This window comes from Antedon mediterranea, chromosome 3 (assembly GCF_964355755.1).
Source record: "Antedon mediterranea chromosome 3, ecAntMedi1.1, whole genome shotgun sequence".
Classification (NCBI taxonomy): Eukaryota; Metazoa; Echinodermata; class Crinoidea; order Comatulida; family Antedonidae; genus Antedon; species Antedon mediterranea.
Window position 1 is genome coordinate 15,418,467 of NC_092672.1, and position 10,911 is coordinate 15,429,377.

The following is a 10,911-nucleotide window of genomic DNA, read 5'->3' on the forward strand; positions in this document are numbered from 1 at the left end:
ATACGTTTTATGGTAAATTATGATAAAAAGTGAGAAACAATGCACTACCTAAGTAGCTTGCGGCCATCGACCTCTTGTGGACGGTCTTAGGCCTAGCCTAGCTAGGCTTAGTTTTGTAGGCCTAGCTGGTAAACATCGGTAACGTACGAACATCGTACGCTAGCTATATACCTAGCCTGACGTTGTATAGTTGCTGCATTAATTGTCTTTCTATTTTTGCCAGACTCTGTTGATACAAATTGGGGAAAACCCGGTATTTTCGCTGAAAAGTTAGGAGTTTTCCATTTGTTTTGGCCTCACGATCGATCGAAAAGTGGGCGAATTACAGGTGAAAAACAAAAATATCAATCCGCGCGCAATGCATTTTGGGATTTATAGCGGGCCGCTATAATTATTAGAATCGACTTATTTTTCACATTTTTAACCGTTTAAAGACGAAAAAAGTTATCGCAATAGGACCATATAATATTATTTTTACATTAAATATAGTTTGTGATCTTAAATTAGATCTAAAAAACGTAGGGAAGGGGGCTTTAAATACAAAAATGATCCATGAATCCATAGTGCACAAACCTACAACAGGTTATGATGAACTGTTGCTTGAAACATGACAGTGTAAAAACATATTGTTACTAAACTTTGCAACAAAGCAAAAAAAGATTACTAAAGAACTAACCAATGATCGTAAACTAATGTTACGTGGTCTTAAAGATCTCTTAAATACAAAGGTTTTACCTTCATCAATCAAAGTCAAGGATAGCATATTAACTAACAGGAAATAAGCAATGCTTTTAGGGTATGTTCAGACCTACGGAGTTATGCTTTCGTATCACAACCAAGGTCATATTTTTATATGTGTCGTAAGAGCAAAGTGTTCAGATTCATTTCAATAAAGTTGCGTTACAAACGGATATAATGTCACTCAATGGCGATTAACCAAACTAACGCATGCGCGCGGTCGCTATGTGTGACCTTTTTGTTATTGCATGCTTTTTCCGCTACACGCTGTAATTTTTTCAACAATGTTGCCATTAAATTTATTTGCTATTTTACTTCAATTAATTGATGATGATAGTAATAACCAATTTACAGCTGATATGGACAAAGAATGTGTAATATGTGTGTATGTTTTTGATAAACTTTATTCGAGCAAAACGACGACGTCAGCTTTGTTGCGAAGAATTGAGGAGAAGGCTTCTCTGGATAATGCTAGATGAACAAGCCGGTTTAGAGTCCATCTTTTCATCTCATTTTCAAGTGGAAAATGAACCGATTTATCGTAGATGGTGGGTAAAGCCAGGCATAGAAGTATGTTCTGGTGGGAAAATCATATAATGACCTTGTAAAACTGTAAATATATTGTCGTATTATTGACCTATCTAGGATTAGGCCCTAGCAGGAGGCCCTATCTATCTAGATAGCAGTAGTAGGCCTACCGCCAGCTCTATCCTATCTGAACGCTAAAAAAGCAGAGAATCCTGAAAATACATACAGACAGGCATAGTTACTGTTACTATTTATTATGCTTTATTATTATTATTATGTAATATTGTCTATACTGTAGTATAAGCCTATATAATTGATGCAGGTTATTTTAAATAATGCAGTACTAAATAAGTAAGTAATACTAATACAGTACCGACTACAGTAATACTAATACTTTAGGCATATTAATATTAATTTTTTTTTCAGAATGAACAAGGCTCTGTAGAAATTCGGTTAGCCCAACCTGGAGGTTTCTTTTGGGTGCGTTTTTAATCAGTTGGTGTCGCGAGGTCCACTTCGTGTGAGATTTTTCATGAAGTATGTCGGCAAATTGAAAGGGTGTTGATGCCAAAGTTTGTACGTGTTCAGGAAGGACAAGAGTTACTGGTAAGTATATAAAGTAATTGGTGATGATGTTACAATTTTGGATTATACAGTATAAAATAAATTAATTATGTTTTATTACAGGACATGGTTGAAAAATTCAGGATGAAGCAAGGATTCTGCAGGTCGCTGTGGCTATTGATGGCACACACATCAAAATAACTGCACCAACTGAAAATGCCCAAGACTACTTTAATCATAAATGGTCATATTCAGTGCTGTTGCAGGGACTATTTGATGCAGATGGCAAATTTATGAACACTTTTTTTTGGCTTGCCAGAAAGCGTACACGATGCTCGTATGTTAAAAAAAAATGTGTTATTGTAACTCGGATTAAAACAATCAACATGCATGTAGTTTATAAACAAAACACTTCTAAAATCTAAAAAATATATACCGGTACGTAAAAACAGTAAAAATACATAAATGTTTTTGGCAAGGTTAAATAAGTTATATATATATATATAAAGTTGTAATAATATAGTGTTTATTATTAATAGTAGGACTAGTAGTAGCGTATGAGAAATATATACCCCGAAAAATGTATAAATAAAACATAGACCTACCTTTGTTGTTATTAACAGTGTGGTTGGTTTAGGAGTTACAGGCCTAGACCGAACACTTGGGCTCGGCATTACCGATTGGTTGCCGGGCATGCCAACCAGCACTGACCGTGAATGAATCGCCGATCATTTTGGGGTTTGGGTTTATATTTGGTCTATGACCTAAAATATCATTTATGGCAGAAAAATGTTCGAATCCTGTACTTTCACTGGCTCCAGATTTATTTACTTGGTCTTTTCCCGCTTTATACGACGACCGCAACCCCTTCAATTTTGTTTGGATATGAAATCCTTCTTTATGAGGATGGCTCATCTCTGTTAACTTGTCCGCCATCTCGTTGAACACATCCATCTTGTTGCCGGTGCTTGTACGCAAGTTTTTAGCATCCCCACAATGAAATAAGGTCTTTTACCTTGGTTTCTTGCCAATGCGCACACTTCGATGACATTTTTAATTAATATAATAATAATACTGTATATAACAATAAAAGGTTTGATTTTTTCGCGCTTTCACTGATCACAACAAATGGATCAGCTTGGCTATACGATGAGGAGCAAATGTCACAATGTGACATAGCGAATATTGTAATTTGATTGGCTAGATATCTAACCTAGGTCATATTCAACGATGTGTGACTTTCGTATTGTAAGCGACGTCCACTAAACTCATACCTTGAGCTTTCGTAGCGTACAAAATATCAGTTTCGTACAAGGTGGCTTCCACTAATCTTTTCCTGGTTCAGACCTATAGAGTTGTATGCCGCGTACGATACGAAAGCATAACTCTGTAGGTCTGTAGGCCCTTTTGAAATTAGACATGCACTTGATTCTATTAGTTTTAACCCTTGTTCTCAGTTTGACTCACCTACATCCTCTTTTTCTTTTCATGCTGTTACAAATGAGTTAATTCTTGATCAGCTTCAGACCAGAGAATGGAGCCTAGAATTTTAACTGGCATTAACTCAAACTGCCATCCTATTAATCTTTTGAAACTATCGGCTCCTCATATCTTGCTTTATTTGATAAATAATTTCATTTAGTTAAAGACGAATTATTCTTTCATTCGTGTGGGGTTTTGCGATTGTCATTAAAAAATATATTCACAGATATAGCAAATTATGAATATTAATAAATAATAGAAAATATATAAACAGTTTTAAATTCTTTTTTGCTACCCTATAGTTTACATGAATGCAATGACATCCCTTGCTTGTAATTTATTTATACTTGTTTGTGTGAAATTTGATATTTTGCTGGGAAATGCTGATGAGAAACCTGGCCTTCCTTCAAGTATTAATCTATCATCTTGTCATGCAAGTGCCCAAAGCATTGTCTAATATACAAACAGACAAAAACATGTAAAACTATACCATTCTCTAATTTATACATTTATTAGCATAAATCCCATGAGCCCATAGCTGAATGCTAATTTTTGGGGGAAAAAAAGAAACTTTCAACATTCAAGCATATGCCATCAGTAGCATCAAATGGTCATGATTATCGATCACTTTTGTGACAAAATTTGAAATTACCAGTTTAAAGGAATCATTTCAATACTGAAAATTTACAATGCAAATATTATTAGTGGAAGTAATAGAAATAATAAATTCACAAATCCATTCATCTCTTTAATGAAGAATCAAATTCAACATTTTTCACAAAAATTATACAACTTCCGAAATAAATCATAACCCTAAAAATTGTTTCATTAAATTTTCTGTCTGGATTTTATCTGTACATGTATTTTAACCTATGTGGACTTTTAACATTTAGCATTGGATTATGTTATACATGCTTTTATAAAAATTTGGAAGAAATAAAAATCAGAAAAAAAAAACACCACCCACCAGCCCCTGTAAACATGTATTAGAGTGCAGAAATCGAGTAAATCTAGCATTTTGAGTGAAACAAATTGCAAACAGAGATTTTTTTTTGTTAAATGGTTACATATGATAAGGTGATTATTTTTTTAGCATCACACCTCTGACACTCATCCCGAAGGTATGCAAATTAGCTTAAATATGCAAATTAGGGTGAAATTACAGAGTTACCATATCTTAAAAACTACTAATCGTAGAGAGTTCATTTTTGCACAGTCTGGTTCAGAATATATATATTTATATTTGCTCTAATGAGACATTTTACATAAAAATGTCCGGAAGTACCAAATTTTGACCCTTGACCCCATTTCTCAATATTTACATAAATATGTGATTAAAATGTCTGTAGAGACTTTATTTTGGACTCAATGACTTGGATATTGCTTTTCAATACCTACCATAGAACTGTATTATAATTCCTAAAATCACAACTTCGTCACGCACCTCGAAAGTATGCAAATTAGTAGTACAAGTAATATTAAATATGCAAATTAGGGAGTGAAATTACAGCATTGCCATATCTCGAAAACCGCTAATGCTAGAGTGTTGATTTTTTCACTAAAATATTTAAAATGTATATATTTATATTTGCTGTAATGAGACATTTTACAAAAAAATGCCCGGAACTATGACATTTGACCCTCAACCCCATTTCTCAATATTGCATATATAATGAAAACCAAAATGTCTGTAGAGACTTTGTTTTGCCCTCAAATGACTCGGATACAGGTTTCCAATAGCCAACATAGGAATGTTTAGTAAATCTCAAAATCACACCTGTATCACTCACCTTCAAAGTATGCAAATTATTAGTACATGAAATATGCAAATTAGTGGGTGAAATTACAGGTTCCTATATGTATCGAAAACCGCTAAGGTAGAGAGTTGATTTTTTCAAAAACTTGTTCAGAATGTACATATTTATATTTGCTCTAATGAAACATTTTACGAAAAAAGGACCGGAAATACAACAATTGACCCTTGACCCTATTTATCAATGTTTGCATACATAATGCGACTAAAATGTCTGTAGATAATTTTTTTGGACTCAAATGACTCGGATACAGTTTTCCTATCGTCAGCATATGACCTCTTTGTAATTCCCAAAATCACATCTTTGTCACATACCTTGAAAGTACCGGTATGCAAATTATTAGTACAAGTTACATGAAATATGCAAATTAGGGGTGAAATTACAGTCTTCCCATATCTCGAAAACCATTAATGCTAGAGAGTTGATTTGAATTCAGAGTTGATTCAGAATGTACTTATTTATATTCGCTTTAATGAAACATTTTACGCAAAAATTGTCTTGATTGAATTATGACATTTGACCCTTGACCCTATTTCTCAATATTTTCATATAATTCAACTAAAATATCTGTACAGACTGTTTTGGCCTCAAATGACTCAGATACAGGTTTTCTATAGCCAGCATAGAACTGTTAGTAATTCTCAAAATCACACCTTTGTTACTTCCCTAGAAAATATGCAAATTAATAGTACGGTACAAGAGGTGAAAGTTGCCATATCTCTATCGGTCATTAGCGTTTTTCGAGATACATAAGGCTGTAATTTGCATATTTCATATAACTTGTACTAATAATTTGCATACTTTCGAGTTGCTTGACTTTTGGAATTACTAAACGATCCTATACTGGCTATATAAAACCTGTATCCAAGTCATTTGAGGCCAAAACAAAGTCTGTACATACATTTTAGTTGCATTATATGCAAATATTGAGAAATAGGTTCGAGGGTCAAATGTCATACTTTTGATAATTTTTTTTTTTATAATGACCCAGATACAGGTTTTCTATAGCCAGTATAGAACTGTTTAGTAATTCTCAAAATCACACCTCTGTTACTTCGCTTGAAAGTATGCAAATCAGTAGTACAAGAAAGTTGCCATATCTCTCTCTCGGTCATTAGCGTTTTCGAGATACATAAGGCAATTCACTGTAATTTTCATATTTCATATAGCTTGTACTACTAATTTGCATACTTTCAAGGTGCTTGACTTATACTGGCTATATAAAACCTGTATCCGAGTCATTTGAGGCCAAAACAAAGTCTGTACATACATTTTAGTTGCATTATATGCAAATATTGAGAAATAATAATAATAATATCCTGGATTTATATAGCGCCTAATGTTGTGAAACCTCTAAGCGCTGTACATAAACTAATACGAAAAAAGGGAATTCCAACCATGCCAAAACGAAGGTGTGATTTTGGGAATTACAAAGCGGTCCTATGCTGACTATAGGAAACATGTATATGAGTTATTTGAGTCCAAAACAAAGTCTCTACAGAAATTTTAGTCGCATTATGTATGCAAACATTGATAAATGGGATCGAGGGTCAATTGTTGTATTTCCGGTCATTTTTTCATAAAATGTTTCATTAGAATAAATATGAATATGTACATTCTGAACAAGTTATTGAAAAAATCAACTCTCTAACCTTAGTGGTTTTCGATATATAGGAACCATTAATTTCACCCTCTAATTTGCATATTTCATGTAACTTGTACTAATAATTTGCATACTTTGGAGGTGAGTGATACAGGTGTGATTTTGAGATCTACTAAACAGTCCTATGTTGGCTATTAGAAACCTGTATCGGAGTCATTTGAGGGCAAAACAAAGTCTCTACAGACATTTTAGTTTCATTTATATATGCAATATTGAGAAATGGGGTCGAGGGTCAAATGTTGTACTTCCTGTCATTTTTTCGTAAAATGTTTCATTAGAGTAAATATAAATATATACATTTTGAATAGATCAGTGAAAAAAATCAACTCTCTCGGACTAGTAGTTTTTGAGATATGGTAACCCTGTAATTTCACCCTAATTTGCATATTTAAGCTAATTTGCATATCATCGGGATGAGTGACAGAGGTGTGATGCTCAAATTTTGATCTCCTCATCATATATGACCATTTAAAAAAGAAAAATCTCTGTTTGCAATTTGTTTCACTTTGGGCTGTTTTTTTTGCTAGATTGACTAAAAACCTTTGTTGCCCAAAACATACGATTTATCAATGTAACTTCCTGATGAAAAACATGTTCTACTTTTTACTAGAAACAATCATCAGTATTTGTCTACATAACCTAAGACAACATGATTAATGAAATGAAAGCGCCTGTATATATACATTTGAATAAAAAGACTTCAGTGCATACTGATGATATAATTTTGACATTAATAATACATTAGTTTTTAACATTTGAATTTCTAAACTGAGAATAATTCCATGATGATGATGAATTTTCTTATAAATTAAACATTTATTAATTGATTTCTATTCATTTTTGTTGTATTTTGTAATGCCATGAATAATTCAATATAATTTCTTATCAAAATTAATTCATCCGTGAACGTAAACACAAATAATTTATAAAATTGTGTAATTCTTTTTTCTTTTTGTATTCAAATTCAAAACTATAATAGTTTCTAATTTGTCTTTGCTATTGATTTGACAATTTCTAACATGCAAATGTGATTATTACTTTATAGGGTGTGTCTAACAGTTATTCAATGATTTAAATCTAGTTATATCCAACTTAGTTTATGAGTTATATAGAAGAAATACTTCTACCCATATTAAATCTTATTTCAAATTCAAATAACCCAGTCTAAAACAGATTTAATTATGTTATGATGTATGCTATATTTTAGTAATCTACTTGGAATCCTCTTTTAAATTAGTACTTTTGAGAGTGCGATAGCTGTTGATTAACTTCTTGCCCTCTTCAATTTCAGCATATGTTATCGATTCTAGTTCCAAATCATTGGGCACCTGTGTAGCAATAGATCGTTTCCATTTTCCTGTTTGATACGTACTACCAGAAGTTGTATCAATACTATCTTTAGGCACATAATACACATCAGGCTGTGGTATTTGATTACTAGTGTAAAGGCTAGCCTGTCGCCTTGTGTACAATATGATACTACACAATAAAAATGCCATTATTGATGCTAGAAAAAGCAAACAGCCACCAACAACTGAAAGCATCGCTGCTGTGGAATTGCTAGTTTTTTTGTCAAGATTAAAACTGTTTGATCCAGTTGGCTGATTCAGATTATTAGTAATCAATTCGTGTCCACTTACTTGTACCATAAATTTTCCAATTCCTGTCCCTTGTGAATTTTTTGCATGACATTCAATATTTGTACCGTTATCATTTTTTGTAAGTTTGATTAATCTTAGGACTTGCATATTATTTTCATAACCATATTTTTCAGGTGGCAGGGTATCTGGTAAGATCCAAGTATAGTCTTTCACCTCAGGACTTGCATCTGAGTAGCATACATAAACACCATCGCTTCCTTCATATATAACTTCCTGGCCTTGAATGTCAATTGATGGTTGGTAAAGAACATGAATTGGTCCAACAGTACAATTTTCATTTATTTCCACATTAGCATCTGTTGTTAGAGAACAAACAAAAAATGCTTCCTTGTGTTGCTTATTTATTGTTACTATTGTTTCTGCCTTCACTATGTCATTGTTTTGTTCATTGCGTGTTTTAAGAGCTTGCCCGTTATAGTACCATTTTAATTTCACAGTTGGATAACCCTTTTCTGAAGTACACATCAAATGAGCCTTGGTGTTTTCTTCAAATTCCTTTTCACTCTGTTTGCAACTTGGATTATATTCAGGACTGGGTATTTCAGTTACCAGTAGAAGTGCTGCATCTGAAGTTGCTCTTTGAACATTTCCATCATAAACAGAACAATGGTACTTTGTACCATTATCCCCCTTTTTGACAGCTTCTATAACAAGGTTATAATGACCAAGTTCATCATCTATATCAATTTTAATTGATGATGGCAATCCTTGGACAACATTGGTTCCTTCAGTAATGATTCTATCGTTACGGAACCATTTTACCTTTTGATTGTCTGTTAGACCCTTAACAACACACATGAATTGTGCTCTTGAACCTTTGAGACATGTGGTGTCCTGAGGTCTTACATCAATTTCCACAGAACTACAAAAGGTTATCATTTCAAATAATATTAATGTTTGAAGAATATTTATATTTTTTATCATCTTTATATTTTTTGTTATTGTTGCTCAAATATAAGTTTGAATATGAAGTACCTTTTTTTAAAATGTAAGTAGTGTACTTATAAACCACTACTAATGTTTTTTGTTATTTTACCCATGAATTAATCACAATCAATTCACTGATCCCTTTTTTGAGATTGACTTGTTGACAGGTCAGGCTATAACTTGCACATTTTACGTGTTTAAGAATATGAATAGTTTTTATGATTTTCAAAATCAAATTCAGCTGATTGTGTTCCTTGCCTTGGGCAGATTATTGTAAAAAATGCAGCTGTAAAGAGAAAAAAAAGAAAGCATAAGTTTCAACATTTAATATTTATCACATAAAGATAAGAAACAATAATTTGTACAGATTTTGTTTACATTCTCTGAATTTTATTAGTTATTTATGAATGTTTATTATTCAAGTTATTTTTTGCAAAAAAAAGAATTTTAATTATATTATTGACCATAGTGCTATCACACAATGTTTAAATACTATGAATTGCTCCTTTTTTAAAGAAAAAGCATTTGTACACTTTATCATACGTATAATTGGTAAATTCATATAAAGTTACTTATTTAGACTACGCCTTTAATATGCCCATAGATAGGAGTGGACATTAACTTAAAAAATGAATATTGTAGACCAAAATAAACAATAATTGATCTGGACTCTCAAGTAATTAAGAAGAATTTAAAATTGAATGTTAGGAATTGTTGGGGGTTGTGATGGAAATGCAGTAATAAAGTTTGTATTTTTAATTACCTACAGTCTACCTCTTATTTTGCTGAATGAAATGTCCATAAAAACTAATAGACTAAAGTTAATGAACTAAAACAATTTTTGTCATGAGTACCGGTTATGTTATTATGCCACCTGAAGTAATTGACACTTGGAAGGAGATTAGAATGTTCCATTTTGTACAATCAAATTTGGATAAAACCAATAAAGAAAATAGGTAAGTTTGAACTATGTTTTTTTCAATTTTAGTTTGGCATTTAATTGTATTCAAATGCATTTCCTCATAGATAAGCTGAAGGCTTTCAATTTTAACCCTACTTTCATCCTTTTGATCATTCTTAATCATAGTATGGCTATCCAATACACATATAGCTTTTCCTTTTTACTCGAGGTAACAAAGGCGTGAATCTCAGTTGATCTTGAATCCAGGTACTTCCGAATGCTTCCAATTTTACGAATAGCGTGAAGCCCAGCTTTGCAGATGTTATGTACCTGATTGGACATACTAAGCGTTGAATCCATAACAACTCCAAGGTTTCTACAGGATGACAAAGGTTGAATGAAAGAATTACCAAACAGATACAGTCCAATAGGCAGGCTTAAAACGAGAAGAAAAATGAATATAAAGTTCTGTTTTAGCATCATTCATGACCAGGTTTTTAGATTGACACCATGCTCAGACTTTGGCAATACAGGATTCAAGTTTACTGACAGCAGAATCACGCTGATTAGGGTTAAAAGTGACATAAAGCTGAGTGTCATCAGCATACGCCAATCACTTCACATTGTGAGATT

General features: G+C 32.6%; 1 protein-coding gene across 1 annotated transcript; it reads right to left on the reverse strand.

The window, feature by feature from the left end:
- Positions 1 to 6,808: 6,808 nt before the first annotated feature.
- LOC140044076 (uncharacterized) lies at positions 6,809 to 9,329 on the reverse strand. The gene has a single exon (XM_072088557.1). The coding sequence runs from the start codon at positions 9,327 to 9,329 to the stop codon at positions 8,001 to 8,003; it is 1,329 nt and encodes a 442-aa protein (XP_071944658.1). The 3' UTR covers positions 6,809 to 8,000.
- Positions 9,330 to 10,911: the final 1,582 nt, after the last annotated feature.